We start from the raw sequence: 18,241 nt of genomic DNA, 5'->3' as shown, positions 1-18,241 counted from the left end.
CAGAACCCCCCAACCTAAGACACTTTTTATTTTATTTTTTATTCATTTTATTTTTGGTTTTCCAGGACAGTATAGCTTTAGCTGCCATAGAACTCACTCTGTAGACGAGGCTGGCCCCGAACTCGTAGAGTCCCGCCCACGTGCGCCATCCCAGCCTGGTCCCCAAAACACTTTTATTTCTTTAGTTTCTGACAGGCAACACCCTGAAAATACCAGCCCTACCGCGATCACAGGGCCAACTATTTGGCTTTACCCAGCAGACCACGCCCAGGAAATGGTCCTTCCAATCCGAGGCTCTACCCAGGTGCTCATTAGAAATGCAGACGCTGCCGGTTCAGACCTACTAAACCAGAACCTGCAGGTTAGCTAACTTCCTAGCCCAGAGTGATTAATTCGCACACTAAACTCGGAGACAAGCCCCTGGACTTTTGTTCCACAGTAAGAAACAGTCCTTTACAAACGTAATCACGCATGCATGTCCATAAAACTGAAACTAAGTTCTCATGAAGTGCTTACCGTTATTTTATTAGGGGAAACCACGTGTTCGGGACTCTGGAGCTACATTTCAGAGCTCCCTCCTGGGTCTCAACGGAGTTATGAAGTCCCTGGGAGCAATGCCTAGAAGGTGTAGGGGATGCTTGGAGGAGGGTATCAAGGAAAGTGGTTTACACCACCTTCTAGCTTGTTTTGCGAAACGTGCGCTTAGTCACTTCTGAGTTTGAACTTGGAGCCGGGACTTAGCAGGGTCGGGGTGAGTGGGAGCGCTGGGAGTGGGCAACTCAAAGTTCGTAGAGTCCCTCAAGGTCCAATCCAGCGGCCTTGATTGGTGGCCGGAGGAAGGCGAGGGCTGGAAGCTGGAGGAGAGGACCGGAGCTGGAAGGCTCTTGGGCGGCGAGAGGTCCTGCCCAGCTGTTGGCGAGGAGTTTCCTGTTTCCCTCCCGGCGCCCGGGTAAAGTTGATGAGTGAGTCACTCGCGCGCACCGACCGACGACACCCCCCGCGCGCGCACACGCTCGCCTGGGGGACGGAGCCCCAGCCTCCTGCGCAGCTCTCCTCGGCCGCCGGGGGCCTCCTCCGGGCCTCCGAGCTCCGGGGATCGCCGGCCACATCTGGCCCGCACCTCTGCCCAGCGCGCTCCGGGCGGCGCAGGCATCCTGAGAGGGCGAGGAATAAAGGCGCAGCCCGGGGTCCCCGAGGCTCGGTTCGCGGCGCCCCAGGGGCCGGTCTATGACGAGCGACGGGGGCTGCCATGGGTCGGGGGCTGCTCCGGGGCCTGTGGCCGCTGCACATCGTCCTGTGGACGCGCATCGCCAGCACGATCCCGCCGCACGTTCCCAAGTCGGGTGAGTGAGTGGCCGGGGCGCGACGCTGGGGGGTTCACTAGGGCTCCTCGCTCCTTCTCCAACCCCCAGGGCAGCGACTGACAGTCGGCCGCGGGACCCGGCGCGAGGGCGGAAACGGGAAGTTTGTAGCGGCCCGAGTCGGCTCGGGCCCGCGGGGTTCCGGGGAAGATCTCTCGCAAAAGAGCAGGACAGTCCACTTGCGGGGGACTTGGGGACGCTCCTGACCCCTTTGTGAGCGCACGAGAGGCGAGGGCGGCCACGAGGGGCCTGCATCCCCGGAAAGGGAAGTTTAAGAAGTTGGAAGTTGGAGGAGCATCGGCAGGGGACTGGCCGCCCAGCTGCTGCACACCTGGGCCGCTCACTGCCCGAGACACCGCGACTAAACCAGACTCCCAGCCCTCAGCTCTGCCACCTCGGGAGGGATTCTGGGCCGCGACTCACTGGGTACAAGTTAGAGAAAAGAACTGATCTCTAGCCTCACTGTTTCCTGGCCTGCTGGGATGCGGACCCAGTGAGGGTGGTCGGGTTGATGGCTGAGAAAAATTTGCTGCATGCCTACTAAGTGTTGGACTGCACGGGTACTGCCTGGAATTAAAGATCTCAGCAGCTGCGGTTCAGTGGAAACACCTAACCCGGGTTGCCCTCCAGGTCCCATCGCAGGGGTGGTGCAAGAACTAGGGCTCCTTCCTAAGAACTTTTTTGGGAAGTTTAAAGTCTGACATTTTAACCCTAAAGTTAGAATTGTTGCTGCTATCTGTGTAGGACCACTATCCGGGCAAATCTCGTGGCTCTGGGCCTCGGTTTCCCCTTGTGTATAACTCAGTGGTTCAGTTTGTGTAAGTTTACACTCTTTTCATCACTGGCTTTCCATGACCTTCCTTGGTGACTAAGAGGTGGCCAGGGTGGATTTGGGGTGAAACACAGAGGATGGGGTGGCCCTGTGTGTGCGTGTTGCCGGGCGCGGAGGTGGGGTTCGAGGGAGGGCTTTGAAGATGTCAGTAGTTGGAGTGATTTAACGGTTTTGGATCATATTGCAAACAGGAGCGGACCATCTCAGGGAAGAGTCCGATAAAGGAAAACAACAAAAATCCCACCAGGGTCTTAGTCGTTTCATAAACTCTGCTTTCGTGTCGTTGGTTTCCGTTAAAGGGCAGCTCCAGAAAGCCCAACTGTTTCTGATGTTACTCCAGCCTCTTAAAACTGGGCTGGGAGATTTGGCCCGGCTGGTAAGAGCATTTGCTGTGCAAGCTTGAGGACCTGAGTTCAAACCCCCCAGGGTCCGTATGCAAAGTTGGGCGTGGTTCATCGCCAGCCCAGTGGTAGTGAGAGAAGACTGAAGACCCTTTGGAAATTTCTAGATGCCAAGCTAGCTCTAGGTTCAGAGAGAGACTCCATGGAGAGTGACAGAGGGCACTTGGTGTCCTCCCCTGCCCCTTCCCATGCACACAGACCCTACCCCGAACACACATAAACACACGCAGGAAGAAAAAAATTAAAAGAAAAACTGCCGCGTTTTGCTGAAGACCATCCGAAAGAACACCCTTCTTTTTGTGTACATAAAACATTTGTTTTAGCTCGGGAAGAACCAAAGTCCAGAGGCCCCAGTTTGAGTTTTGTTTACAAGAGTGAGATTTGCGATTTTCGAGTTCCAGGCTCTGTAGCTTGTGGGTCATTTATACACAGTTTTAAACAATTAGCTGATGGGCTTGGTGGGTCTTGTTAATTTGGGCTTTAAATGATTTTATAAAACAGAGAGTTTTTTCTTTTTAAACATTTTATGGAATTGCTATTCCAGAATGTTTGGACAGTTCATTTTGAGTTGTACCCATGTGGATCAAAGTCTTTAAAGATGGTTTAAAGTTGGTCCCAGGGAAAGGATGTGTGGAATTCCACTTGCCTTTTCAGTTTCCAGAGAAGAAAAGGGTATTGGGATTTCTCTGACATAGTGGTAAACTGTGAGAATGTTTCTCAAGATAACTTTAATGCAAGAGACAATGAGAAGGAAGGAGGATTCTTTACAAAGCCCTAGTCAGTCCTAAACAAACAAATATCTCATGCTGACCAGCCTGGCAAGTGAACAAGCGATTTCAGTGTAAGAGAAATTCACACTAAAGAAAATTATTTAAAACTTCTTTTCCTCATGTTTCTCTGAGGGTGCTGTACATGAGTACTGGACTAGGGTGGGCACACCCTTGGGTGCTCATGGGTGTGGAGGCTGGAGGTTGACAGAGGGTGCTCATGGGTGTGGAGGCTGCAGGTTGACAGAGGGTGCTCATGGGTGTGGAGGCTGGAGGTTGACAGAGAGAGGGTGGTCTTCAGTTGTTCCACTTCATTTACTCAGGCAGGCTTCTTAGATGGTGCAAGGATTCTAGTTGAACCCACAGTGCACTGCGTGGGTTTGTCCTGCTAACCAGCTTGTCTTGGAGAACCCCAGAGTCTGCCTCCTGGGTGCTGGCACTAGAGGTCACCAACACATCCTTCTGGCCATTTATGTGGGCGCTGGGGATCTGATTTCAGGTCCCCATACTTGCATGACAAGTGCTTTATGAACTGAGCCATCTCCCCAGCTGACAAGAAATGTAGATAAATTTTAATTTTAAAATGTATGTACTTATTTTGTGCACGCGCGCGTGTGTATGTGTGCGCGCACTTCTGTGTGGAGGAATCAAGGGACAACTGTGGTTCTATGGTAGTTGGTTCTCTTCCTCTGTATGCAAGACCCAAGAACTCAGATCTTGGAGCTTACCTGCTGGGTCCCTCCTGCAGGCCTCACAAATTAAAATACTTATTTCTGATGTAGTAAGTTCATGCTTCTAAGTGCTCAAAGATCAGGAGTGACGCCTAGGGAAAAATGTACCCTGGACACATCAGACTTCAAAAAACGTGGTTTGGACTTTTTAGATGCCTACGGAAGAGTCCTCACGGAGGGCTAAACCATGCTCCTCGCATCACAGGGACCACGGATCCATACAGGCTTTTTAAGGATGTCCTCATACCTGTCCAGGTCCCGAACCAAAAATCTTTAGTACTTTAATCCTTTGGGCCTACCCACCATTAGGTGCATTTTCAGCCCCAGGGCACTTCCTTTAATAACATCTTGTTTTTAACAAGTGGATTATGCAGAAAATGCTAACCAGGGCTATAATTTGCTGCCTCTGTTTTGATTTAGCAACCCACGTTGAGGACTCCTTATTAAAAGCCCACCCTCCCTAGGTCCTCAGTGGTGTCCACACCTCCTGTTTCATCCTCTTTCTGCCCTCAACCGGCCTTCTTGACGGTTTTCCTTACATTTATGAATAACTATTTCAAAGTTCAGTTTTATTATTTTGTTGTGTGTGGCAGCTGTGGGTGTGTGTAGGAGAGTAGTGTATGCAGGGGTCCTGAGTTCGGGTTACAGATGGTGTTAAGCAGCCCTGTGTAGGTGTTGGGAACCGAATTCAGGTTCTCTGCCCCTGAGAACAATTCTATTTTCCCAATCAATAATGGAAACTTACTAATGTTACCTTCCAAACTGCCTTGTTATTCTTCCTTCTCAAGGGTATTTACTGAATATCCCCATCTGTGGGAATATATAGATTCAGAGAACTGTACCTCAGATAAGTGCCACAGGCCCGTTCTTTCTCATTTTGTTTCTTCGAGCTCAGACAGAGCACAGAACACATTGGGGCTTAGAACATTGTTAGGTCCTGTTTGGTTGCTCTAGTCCCCATACCCTAAACCCCCCATGCTTTGTTGAGTGTACCAAGAAGGGGTGCACATTGGATATTTCCTTCTCAGGGCCTCTGTGTGAGTTTCTCCTTGCTGCGTCTTACTTCACTATCTCTGCCCTAGAAGATCTGCAGCCCTTCTTCCTTCTTCTTATGCAAGCTGGACCAAGGGTGTCCAGCCTGTCTTTCTGTTGGGTGGGCTGGGAGTAAAGCCAGAGCCACACACTGAAGATCAGGTTGTCTTGGGTTACAGTCCTGCCTCTCCCTTGCTGACTGTGCAGCCTAAGAATCCTTGGCACTCGCTGGGATACCATGTGGGAAGATGGAGTAAAATAGTCCTTCCTTCCAATTGCTTAGCCCCATGTTCACACCCCACAGGTGGCTCTGGTCACTATTAACTCCCAGTCACACCTGACACAGGCCTTGCCTCCCTCCTACCAAGACCTAGAGCAGTAGTTCCCAACCTGTGGGTTGAGACCGCCCTGGCCGGAGTCGAATATCATATATCCTGCATACCAGGTATTTACATCATGATTCATAACAGTGAATTATGAAGTAACAATGGAATATTTTTATGATGGGGTAGGTCACCACAACATGAGGGTCACAGCATAGGTAGCCGCCTCTCTCTGGAATGCCTATCTGACTACTTTTCTGGTCTTTGAGGACCTTCCCTGGGCCTCATAAGGAAACTTGCTTTGAATGTGCCAGGTGATCCAAGCGCCCACCCCCCACCCCTCTCTCAGCCAAGCACCCCCTCCTCTGTCCTTTCTCAACTCCAAACAGAGCAGGCAGTAAATTTTGTGTGATGTCTTACTCCATTGAGCCTTACAGCTGCTCAAGGCCAAGCAAGGTCTGTCACTCAGAGGCAGATCTCTAGGGCTGCCCCAGGACGACAGCTCCTTCTCTTTCAGGAAGAGTTGAATCAACCTCCTGCTGTATAGTACCTGCTATGCTAGGCATGTGGTCCTGAGAGGGCAGAGCATCTGAATTAACTTGGCTATTGGTTTGCTCTTGAAGCACCTGCGATTGGACCCAGGGCTTGGTATATATCCACCCGACTCTGTGTTTTTGTAGCAGGGTTCACTAAACTGCCCCATTGGCCTTAAGTCCCCTGGGGCAAAGCAGCCCTTAGCCTGCACTGCTTTTGCTTCAGCCTTTAATAGCCAGGCCTCTGGCCTCCATCTCAGGGTCCAGCTTTGCCTATTTCTATGCTGTGACATTTGTTCCTATATTCTGACCAAAGATAGAAAAGGATGTTTTGACTTCTGACATAGTTTTAAACTGCTAGAGAGCCTTCAAAACCATGACAGCTTAGCGAAGTTTTCATCTCTAAAATTATCCTGCAAATGCTAGATTCCTCTCCTCTCCTCTCCTCTCCTCTCCTCTCCTCTCCTCTCCTCTCCTCTCCTCTCCTCTCCTCTCCTCTCCTCTCCCTCCCTCCCTCCCTCCCTCCCTCTCTCTCTCTCTCTCTCTCTCTCTCTCTCTCTCTCTCTCTCTCTCTCTCCTCCTTTTCTTCTTCCTCCTACCCCTTCTCCGTTTTCTCAAATTGTAGAAAGGTGACAGTAATTTCAAAACATAATACTGAATTTATACGCAGGTTTTGTCTCTTTTTTTTTTTGGTGTTTCTGTTTGCTTTTGAACACAGAATAAACAAGGTTTTATTCTGTGACCTAGAATATAGACCAGGCTGGCCTCACACTTGTAGCAATCCTCCTGCCTCAGCCTCTCAAGCACTGCTTCTCCAGGCATGAGCCACCACACCCATCTTGAATCAAATGTCTGTTTCCTCCCCACTTGGGCTTTATGCGTTGGTTTCTGAGCTGTGTATCTAAGGGAAGTGTGCGCATCCAACATTGGCTGTCTATCGTGGGGCATCCTGGGGATTATTTAGGTCAGATGCAAACCACCAAGGCATTTATTTCAAAATAGGCTACATGGAACTGTACTTCCTGACCCTGGCTTGTCATATTCAGCCAAGTGCTATATAAAAATTTAACTCCAATTCTCTGCAAGGTTTTGTGTTCCGGCTCCTGCAGACCTTTGGATGGCTGAAGTCGTGGTTTTCAGAACCAGCCCAGGGATGAGCAGTAGCAGCCTGGTGTTCATAACTTGTTTTACTCTTTTTCCTTCCTCCCACAGAAGCCTGTCACCTCTGACACGGCAAGAGAGTGATTGATCACCATGTTTCTGGGTGGGGTTTGCTGAGGGGTTTAGGAAGCTGCAGGGACATCCGGGCTAATTGTGAGATACAGTTAGAAAGAGGAGTGACATTACTTATTTAATCATAGAGAGAAACCTAAAAGATAATTCTTATGATTATCTATTTCATAAATAGATGGAGGGTGTGTGTGTGTGTGTGTGTGTGTGTGTGTGTGTGTGTGTGTGTGTGTGTGTAAGTGGGTCTTCATAGAGAAGCCGAAGGAATCAAAGAGAGGTCATATTTGAGAGTGGAGGGACCTTCGCACCTCTGATGCCCTCAGTGGGTCACCCTGGTTGGTTCGTGTGCTTTTAGGATCTGCTGTCGCTTTTATTTCTTTTAGTATTTCTCTTTATGCATATTCACTGTACACCGTACTCTGTGCTAGAAGGACATTTTTCATGGAAATATGCACTGTGCCTCTTGATGGCCTTCGTGCCACAGAAAATCAAGACTGGAATGGTGAGAGTCTTGCCCATGGTGATTGACAGTTCCTGGCCTGACAGGGGTATCATGGCAGTGAGAGCCAGGGTGGCCTAGGATTTGGTATTGCTAGCAATTCAGCCGCACCACGTTCAGTGCAATGCAATAAACATGCACTTATTGTATAGATGCACAGTGAATTGTACAGCACCACGAAGTCTTTTGTAAAATTCAAATTGCAAGCACAGAGGACCATCACATGGGGCCGGGGCTCAGACAACTGCTGGTGGTCGAAAGCCGAACAGATTTGACCTGACTTAATGAAGATGAAAAAATTTACCTTTGAGGTAGGTCCAGCTAATTTGAAAGCCTGTAGCTGGGGAGAACTCTTGTTTACATTGAAGCTTTATGGGTTGTGACTTGTTCTGGCCTGGGTCCTTCTCTTTTCCTCCTATGTCGGTATCTCCTGAAGCCCGGGCTGTCCTCAGACACACTCTGTAGCTGAGGCTAACCTTGAACTTCTGATCATCCTGCCCCCGGCTTCCCAGCATTGACAGTGCAGTTATGAGATACTCCATCTGGTTTCTATGGTTCTGGGATGGAACCACTGTGTAAGCACTCTACCAATGAGTGAGCGTCTCGATGCCCACCGTAGAGCAACTGCCCCCTTGGCTGCAGTTGACTTGGTCTCTGGCTTCCTTCCTAGGTTTGGAAGGGGAACCTGGCATCAATGTGGCAGCTGTGTGTCATCCGTGTGGCACTTTTGTGGCATCTGCATGGTATCTGTAAGCTACCAGAAGAAGTTAGCTGCAAGGCAAGAGGCCTATGTTTGGTGATACAGCATCTAGGCTCTTCCTCTTTTTCTCTGATGAAATATTTTCTTTCAAATACTTTCAGCATGGAGACTAAAATATGAGCTGGGTGTATAAGCACGTCCTGGACTTTCAAGAGCATGGGGTGGGGACACTCTTCAGATTTCTAATCCGTATTCTGCCCCCTTTATGACCACGCTTTGGGTATTTGGATTGCCATACCTTTCTGCCCTAACCCCACATCTTCAATCTGCAAGGATGCTTGGGCCATCTTGTAAAGGCCTTCCCAGCCTCTAGTTGGACACCTTATACTGTAGTGGTTCTCGAGCTGTTTGTTGTGGCCCCTTCGGCATCGAGTTTTGGATAGCCTGCCTATCCGATATTAAAGGGTTTCAGCATTAGGAAGGCCGAAAACCACTGCTCTAGAGAGTAAACGGAATGAGAAGCGGGAAGGGAGGAAAGGAGGTGAAAAGAGGAGAGAGAACTGTTTAGAAGATGTAATTCTCCGTTTTGGTGTCTTGCTTTCGAAAGTTTGTTTTTATGTATGTGCACAAATGTGCATCTGCATACTAGAATGTCTTTGTGCAGTGTGGTTGCCGGTGGAAGCCAGAAGAGGGCGTCAGATGCCCTGCAGCCAGAGCTACAAGTGGTTGTGACCTGCCTGATGTGGGTGCTGGGGGCCATACTTGGGTCCTTTTCGAGCACGGCTCTGGCTACTGAGCCCTGTCTCCATATCTCCTTATGATTGAACAGGCCACAGAGAGGAAGACAGGATGTCAACCAGGGTTCCCATTTCCTGGGGACAGTCTTTGATCATGGAAGGACTTCTGCAAGGCCTTCCTTCCAAATAGTAGGGGTTTGTATTTGTCAATGAAGGCACAAGGTTTTGTTTGGCCCAGCACCGTGTTGGCTTGGTTTGTGACTTTACCTGTTTTGGTCCAAGGTGTTCTCTTCCTGGGCCTTCCGGTGTTTGGGTGGGCTAGGCATGAACCACATTCGTCTGCAGAAGAATTGGGCAAAAGCTGCATCTGCTGATTCATCCTGTCTTCCCCAGAGCACAGAGCATGTGCATTAACGAAAGCTAGGACCCTGGCCATCGTCTAGGGGGAGGAAAACTCAGGTTGGTACAGTGGCAGTTTTGTTGAGAGAACGAGAGCTCAGTCCGCTGGGCTGCTCTGTTTAAGCAGCTTCCAGAGTTTCCAAAGCCTTGGTTTCATTTCCTCTGCATAGCAAGATGATTAGCACAGGGTGAATGCATTTTTCTGGTGTCATGAATATTTCATCTGAGCAATCCACGGCTTCTCAAGTGTTCTTTAAAAATGGGGATCTTAGGACAGTTTGGGAAAGTTAAACCCTTTCCTCAGCTCTAAGGTGCCAGATTAGTAAAAGTATGATTTTTGGAGAACTGTAGGTTTGTCCGAACACAGACAGATGTCTGAAGGAAAATAAGGGCTGGTGCATATTTCCAACCTATGACACAGTGGCTCTTGCAAAGCGCTACACTGTTTAAGAAGATGGAGGATCACTCACCGATGCCTAGGGATGACCACTTTCGGCCCCCAAACTCTGTAAGGCTCTTGCACACAGAGAGATGCCGTTGTTCTGGGCACCTGGTGGTGGAGTCATCTGGGGTCCTTATGGGCACGGTTACTAATCATGGCGGGAGCTCCCGGTGACTGAGATCATCCCACGGCCTGGAACATGCGGAGCCCCTACTGTGTACTAGGGAGCACTCTAGACACCTCTCTCAAAGTGGGTGCTCTGATTCTAGTGTCTTAGTTAGGTCTCCGTGGTTGTGATAAACACTGTGGCCATAAGCAAATGCTGAAGAAAAACATCTACATGTCACAGCTCATCACTGAGGGAAGTCGGGGCAGGAACTCAAGGCTTTTAAAAGCCCGGAATCAGGAGTCGATGCAGAGACCGTGGCACAGTGCTTGCTCCTCATGGCTTGCTCAGCCTGCTTTCTAGTAGCACCCAGAATCGCCAGCCCAGGGTTGGTACTGCTCACAATGAGCTGAACCCTGACACGTCACAAGGAAATGTACCATAGGCTTGCCACATAGGGCATGTGTTAGGGGCATTTTCTCAACTGAGGGCACTCTTTCCAAACGACTCTAGCTTGTGTCTAGTTGACATAAGAACTAGGTGGCTCATGGGTTAAGTCTTTTAAAGCATTTGGTTTGGAGATCTAAACCTAGAGTCCTTATGGTACACTGAGTCTAGACTGTTTTAGTCAATGTAATGGGAGACTCCAGGAGTTCAGAGAAACAATGGTATGTTCCATATGCTGTTGCTGCCCAGCATTAAAAAAAAAAATCTTATCCTATCTGATTTCCCAAGTGAACTAAAATCAGACCCGACCCATGGACTGTGTACAGCATGCCTGGTGGCCAATGGCCTCAAGGCGAAAATGCACTGTCCTGCAAACGATGAGTTCTCAGCTGAATGGTGGAGGAGTTACACCCAGGGACGTTAGGTAGCCTTAGGAAGACAGGAGCCATATGTGGAAGACCTAGAGAAGTTCAAGCCTGTAGCCAGATACACACGGTAGAGTGTGGAAGATTTGCAACGAAGCGTTTGGAAGTTAACCTTCAAGACCTCCGTAGCAGAAGCATAGCGCCTGGTGTCTCATGGTGGCTAACGAGTATCATTAATGCAAAGACTGTTTTAGAAACCTTGTAAGGCCTTTGCTTTCCTGCTGAAGGTTTTCCTAAGTCTGGAGGCACCAAAAGACTCATATGGCGCCACCTGGAATGAATTATGAAGACAGTTTTAAAAATGGGATTGAAGATGTTGCTCCAAGACTGCTCTTCCAGAAGACCTGAGCTTAGTTCCTAGTACACACGTCCAAGAGCTGAGAATCAACTTTAACTCCAGCTCCCGGGAAATCGCACACCCTTCTCTGGCCTCCACAGGTCCTGTCCAAGCAGACACATACATACACAAAAGTAAAAGTGAAAATAAATTTGGAAAAAAATGATAAATTCCAATTTCGGTCTTAGAGGAAAGACCGAAGAAGAGGTTTTTCTTACAATAGAAGGTACTACATGATTATTGGAAACATATTTACTTAAAAGCATGCAAAAAAGTATAGGAAAAATATTCAGAGAAGTTTGTCAAGCCACAAGTGGACTAACCGGTTTATTTTTTCTATAAGGGTTTTTATTCGTGGCATTTATAATTTGTATAATACCATGCTAATAATTCTAAGTAAGCATCCACTCTCAGAGCAAAGCCCCTGTCCTTAACCATGCATTCGTTTCTCAACAGAGTGCCTCTAAAATGCATAAACATCACCTTCCTCAAGACTCAAAGTTGTGCCTAATGGTAGGGTTCACTCACTGGCTTAGGAGATATATTTAAGAATGCCGCCTTCCCCTCCTCCTCCTCCTCCTCCTCCTCCTCCTCCTCCTCCTCCTCCTCCTCCTCCTCCTCCTCCTCCCCAGAAGCTGAAGTCTGTACCATGGGATCAATAAACAGAAACCTTCCCTCACTGCGGACCCCACCTCAGGAGCAGCTTAAAACCCTTCATCACTTGCCTCCTTGTGTCAGTGCGAAAGGAGCTTGATCTTAAATGAAAGGTGACCCAGAACTGACCCTTATTTTGAGATCAGAGGCACAGACAGCAGGTAGGGACTGAGGTACCAGGCACAGGAAGGTGTCTGAGGACCAGCCTGAATGGTGGCTTCAGCCGGGCTTGCTTTTATTTGTGATGGAACTTGGACTAGAAGAGATTTTTTTGTTTTGCTTTGTTGTTTTTACCGTGTGTGTGTGTGTGTGTGTGTGTGTGTGTGTGTGTGTGTGTGTGTGCGCGCATATTTGTGTCTGTGAGTGCACATGTGTGTCCATGTGTCCATGTTTGTGTCTGTGTGTACGCATGTGTGTGCGCCTGTGTCCATATTTGTGTCTGTGTGAGCACACATGTGTGTGTGCCTGTGTATATGTGTGTTTGTGTGCACATGCCTGTGCATGCATTACTACCACAGTGCAATTGTGAATGTTGGAGGGCAGCTTGGGAATCAATCCTCTCTTTCCACCTTGTTTTATGGCGGGGTCTCTCTTGCTTTTGCCGCCGCACAGCAGAAGTGCACAAAACCCAGACCCTCTTGCTCACTAGCTAAGCGCTTTTTACCTGCTGAGCCGTCTCCTGGGACCTCTCACTGACCTGGAAATGTCCTTTTGGCTTAGATTGCCTGGTCCATGGAGCCTCTCTACCTCCCAGTACTGAGATTACAAGACTTCACTATGCCTGGCCTTTACTAACACACACACACACACACACACACACACACACACACACACACACACACACACACACACAAACACACACGGATGCAGGTACCCAGGGAGGCCAGAGACATCAGATTCCCATAGAGCTGTGCTTACAGACAGTTGTGATCCGCCCAACAGTGGTGCTGGTATCAGACTGAGGTCCTCTGCAAGAACAGTCCACACTAAGCCACCTCTCCACCTCTCAGCTCTGGCTTTTCTCTATAGTTCCTGGGGATCTGCGCTCAGGTTCTCCTGCTTGTGTACCTCCCCACTGAGCTACCTCCCTGGCCCTTCAAAACATGTAATTCTTTTTGTTAATAGAGAAAATTACCAATGTCGACTTAGAAGCCATTTATTAAATCCCGAACTAATCCAAATAGAAAACAACCCCAAATCCTCACAGGTCGGGCCCACCGTTTCTCTGGAGTCTTTAACTCAGTATTACTGAAGAGAATCAAGACTGTATCACCATGGTCATTTTGAGAATTCCCTGCTGCAGGCGGGGAAGTGATAGACAGTGGTCATAGTAGGTTTGCTTTAGCCAGAACTCGTTCCTGGCTCAGGGCAGGCACACTTGGTTGGATGTTAAGACCATTTTTCTTTTGGACAGTGACAGTGTTTGGTTCTGATCCTCCCTTGAGTGGGTTAAGATGCTCAGGAAGGTTTTTACCTAGGTAGAAGAATCAAGAAGGACTTTAGTCTATCTTGAAGAAGCCGGGAGGACTGTCTATGTGCCTTGGGGAAGGAAAGGAAGCCTGTGGGTATAATTAGTGTTCTGCTGCTTTTCAGAGATTGTACCACCACTTTCCCTAACATACTCTTAGAAGGGGCAGACATTGCCACGGCCTGGCAGCTGCTAGACTTCTGTTTTAGGCAGGGGAGGAGCTGCTGAGACCTGTAATTGCATTTCTGTTTAGTTTATAGACTCTTGTTAGGCATGGGGTAGAAATATTTTGGGGTGTGTGTGTGTGTGTGTGTGAGAGAGAGAGAGAGAGAGAGAGAGAGAGAGAGAGAGAGAGAGAGAGAGACTACATCTGTGTGCAGGTGCACATGCACATGTGTGCAAAGGTATGGACATCTTGCTTTCCATTCTGCAGACACCATCCACCCTGTGTTTTTGAAGCAGGGTCTCTCGCTATCCTAGTTGGCCAGGCACCCACCAGTTCCTACCTCCCCTGATTTGTATTATAAATGCATATCACCTAATGGCTACTGGGGGGGGGGAGCGGGTCCATTTTCTTCAACCACGTGACTCTGGGTAGTTCAGCCACACCCCAGTGGATGCTTTACACCCCGAAGGGTATGAAAAAAAAGTTGTTAGAAAGAGAACATGAAGTTGGGTTATGAAAAGGAAGGAGGGGCAGCAGTAGGAGGATTTAAGGAAAGAAGGTCAAAACACATTATCAGCCAATTAATAACGATGTTGGTTTAATAAAGGAAAGAAGCATTTAAAAAAACGAACAAAAACAAACAACAGAAAAATGCACCCAAGTGCACCCCTTGTGCACCCCCCGCCATGTTTAGCATTTTGACATGGTGCTGAGACACAACTCAGGTCCTCACACTTTCTGGACAAGCCCCTTGTCCACACAGCCACCTCTCAATCTCCAAGTGTAGATATGGCTCTTGGTGAGTCTCTTGTGACCATATATATCCTGTTCACGTTTTATCCTCTGCAACCACAATGCTTGGAGGAAATGAGTTGTCATTCAATATCATCTGCTTTGCAAAATATGTAAGAGGGAAAAATCAAACCACGACATTTGACTGACAGTCGGGAACCCCTCAGGTTGTGTGTTTCTGAACTGAGCGTGACCCTCTCAATGCATGCTGGGCACTCTTATTTTTCTCATATTTTTATCGTGTGGTCATCGTCCACACGCCCGTTCTCATGACCAGCTGCTTCCCTCTGGTGAGCAAAGGGCCATGTTGGCTCTCATCTACACTGGGCTCTTTGTACCATGGCATCTCTTAAAATGTGTGGCATCGTCCTCCACACTCAGTGCCAAGTGTGTGCATGCCCGACAAGTTCACAAGTTAATGGTAGTTGTTTGGGGAGTTTGTTCTCCTCAATTTTTCAATATCGCTGCTTCGTAAAGTGATTCATTTATCTACATAACTTACATGGTAAACATATATTTTTCTTCTTTAATCGCCCATTTATTTATTTTGCTTACGTATGGCCGAGGACGCATGCCATGGAGAGCACGTGGAAGTAAGAGAGAATTCTCAGCTTCCATGATGCTGGGCCCCTGACAGAGACCAAACCTGGGTCCTTAAGCTTGGGTAGCAAGCATTTCACCTCTGAGGCCTCTCCCTGACCTATCCCCCATCTTTTCCCAATTTTCTGATTTTGTTTTGAGGAATTTAATTCGCTGAAGCTGAGGAAGGGAACGTTGTCCAGCTCTCTGGACATTGACTTCCACCTTCTCTGAGTGGGGCACCACTCACTGGCCTCTGCGTTTTACTCAGTCCAAAGGCAGTTCTTAAACCCTGGCTATTCTCACGTTCCAGGATCCTCAGTTCCTGTCCCTTATAAACACCCCTATGTGACACTGTCACCGCAAATAGTTCTCAGGTCTAAGTCTCTGACCTTTCCAGTCATTGTTTCTCTTCACTTTTTTTTTTAAACCTTTGCCATCAGACTATACCTGACAAAAGAAAGAAGAATGGAAAAACATCCACTGCTTGCTATGTCTGTCTGGTCATGCTTCCTGTTGCATCAAATCTAAACAGCTTCAGGAGGCTGACTTGTGATCCTTGGACCGTTTAGTGAGACACTACTTACAGCAGAGCCCTGTCGGGTGAAGGGTAGAGCGGCCTGGTTTTAGTTTCACTCTCCAGTTAAGCAACCACAGCACCAACTTTCTCTCAGAGCCTCTCCAGGCTTCTCCCTGGCCACCCTTGACTTGAATAAGTCTGCAAATAGTTCCGTCGGTCGAACGTCCCCTGGCTCAGCCTTCTGTGGGCCCTCTCCCTGAGTCCTTGGGGACCACGTGGCTTCTCTTCCCCACTGAGTCAGAGTCCTCTGTGTGCCTGGTGCACACACTACACAGTGCCTCGCAGATCCATCTCATGAGAGCATGCCTAGATCAGACGGGGTCTCGCGTCTCTTTCTCTACTGCTGCATACTTCATGCCCTGACTCCTAATTAATTAATTGATTAATTCTTAACGACTTCTTTTGAGTACGCGTTTATGGTATCTGTGAGGATATACATTTGGGTGTATCTTCCTGGTATGAGTGGGAGTGGGGGCTGGGTGTGTCTGTGGTATGTGGGGGGTTACTATAGACACACCCACCCACCCACCCGCCATCGGTCACCTTTTTTTTTTTTTTTTTTTGGAGCTGGGGACCGAACCCAGGGCCTTGTGCTTGCTAGGCAAGCGCTCTACCACTGAGCTAAATCTCCAACCCTCATCGGTCACCTTTTAAAACTGCCAAAAACATTTCTCTTCCAAGATTTTAACGATGGTGTTGGTGACGGTGCTTGTGGTCATTACATAACCAGTCACACTGTTCTGGGTACTGCTAGGCACTGTCACAAACTTAAGAGTATCGATGCCCTCTCAGCCACTTATCAACAGGGTGCCTAGGATGTCCTCAGGGCACAGAGGAACACCCAGTTTCTTTCGAAGGAGGCTAGCTCTCCTTACTTGACAGTTCTGTAATGCACATCATGTATTCCAACTGTTTCCTCCTCCCATTCCCTCTTCTCTTCCCCCAAACCCCCCCCTCCCCCTTCCCCGGGTAGTATGTGGCTTTTGGGTTTGTGACCCATTTAGATAAGCAGGGCCACGCATGTGACATCGAGTGGGCGGCATCCACCTCCAGTTTCCTAACAGTGCAATGTTATCGTCTCGAATCGCGGCCGCGACTTTAACTCCCGTCGACTGAGTCCATTGGTTTGGTCTCTGGCCGCCGTGTGCAATAACAACTTCCCCATTCTGCCTCTTCTTTTTCTCTTGGCCTACATATATATGTATTGCATATATGTGTATACAGTTCCTGTGTGTGTGTGTGTGTGTGTGTGTGTGTGTGTGTGTGTGTGAGCATGTCGAGACCAGAGGGTAATGTTGAGTGTCTCTATTGTTTTGTTTCTTCTTCTTCTTCTTCTTCTTCTTCTTCTTCTTCTTCTTCTTCTTCTTCTTCTTCTTCTTCTTCTTCTTCTTCTTCTTCTTCCTCTTCCTCTTCCTCTTCTTCTTCTTCATTATTATTACTATTATTATTGACAGCACCTCTTATTGAACCTGGGACTCGCCAGCAAGCCCCAGGATCCTCCTGTCTCTACCCTGCAGCTGTAGGATTGTATGTAAGCACTGTCAGGCCCAGCCTTTCCCTCTGGTTGTTGTGAATCTGAACTCATGTCCTTTTGAATACATGGCAGATACTTCACTGAGTCATCTCCCATCCCCTGAAACTCCTTGTACATAGAAGGCGACTGCCTAGGTATCCGATATCTACGTGAGTCATGCTTTGCCAATCAAAACAGCCCAGGACTTCTCTCTTTCTTAGATGTTTATCTTTTACTCGTTCTGGGAAGGGAGATGAGAAGCGATATACTGCCTCGGACACAAGGCTAGGGGATCAGCGCTGCAACAGGGCTCGTCAGCACGGTGGCCTTTGCAGGCAGCCTCAGGAAGCTTGGCCGGGCGTCCCCGATGGCGTCACTTCTAGTAAATCTTTCACTATGGTTTCACCAAGGTGTCCATTACTTAGCACTTATGCTCTCCGAATGGAAGGGCCTAAAGTTAAAAGGAAACGGGCAGGTCAGTAGGCTCAAGTGTGAGCTTAGACCACATCCCCTGAGGGCTGTTGGCACTCTGTTGGGATAGAGTTGGACCTCGGCAGGGCTGCAGTAGGGACATGATGTTAGTGAGCTTCACATCGCTGTCGGTTACTCTCCTCACTGATGGGACAGACCGCCTGAGGAAAGCGGCTTAAAGGAAGGAGGGTTCATTTTGGCTCACAGTTTGGGTTCCTGTCAATGCTAGTGGTGAAGACATGGGGATGTCCCAGTCAGGAAGCAGAGAGAAATACATGTTGCTGCTTGCTTGACTTTGCCTTTTCTTTCAGTTTGAGGCCTCAGCTCAAAAGATGTGTCCTTTCACAGTCAGGATGGGTCTTCTCCCTCCAGGGAAATCTCTCTGGAAACCCTCCCAGACACACCCAGCGTTGTGTTTCCCTGACAATTCTAGGTCCAACCCAGCTGACTGTCAAGATGCATCTCCTTGGGTGCTCTGTCCCTCTCCGTCCCGTATAATCTTGGAACACGTTCAGTGTCTTTCGCTGTTCGAGTAGATACGAAATGAATATTAAAATGAAATGAATATTTAAAAATGAACATTAAAATGAGATGATGGCTATCAAAACCAGAGTCGTCGTGAGGACTGGGAATACAGCTCGGTATCGGAACGGCTGCCTCACATCTGCAGGGCCCAGGCTCCAATTCCCAACACCACACGCAGTTCCAAAATGATT

General features: G+C 48.5%; 1 protein-coding gene across 2 annotated transcripts in view; it reads left to right on the top strand.

Annotated features, from left to right (window-relative positions):
- Positions 1-621: 621 nt before the first annotated feature.
- Positions 622-18,241, top strand: part of Tgfbr2 (transforming growth factor, beta receptor 2) — an 89,065-nt gene continuing 71,445 nt past the window's right edge. The window contains exon 1 of one of the 2 annotated variants that reach the window (XM_008766690.2): positions 622-1,343. In XM_008766690.2, the coding sequence (XP_008764912.1) occupies positions 1,250-1,343 (94 nt within the window). In that variant the 5' untranslated portion in view covers positions 622-1,249. The remainder of the gene's footprint in view (positions 1,344-18,241) is intronic. The other variant, NM_031132.4, reaches the window with a different exon arrangement.

The sequence above is a fragment of the Rattus norvegicus genome, chromosome 8 (genome assembly GCF_036323735.1).
Source record: "Rattus norvegicus strain BN/NHsdMcwi chromosome 8, GRCr8, whole genome shotgun sequence".
Classification (NCBI taxonomy): domain Eukaryota; kingdom Metazoa; phylum Chordata; class Mammalia; order Rodentia; family Muridae; genus Rattus; species Rattus norvegicus.
The sequence above is the reverse complement of the archived record's forward strand: the minus strand, read 5'-3'. Positions and strand labels throughout refer to the sequence as shown.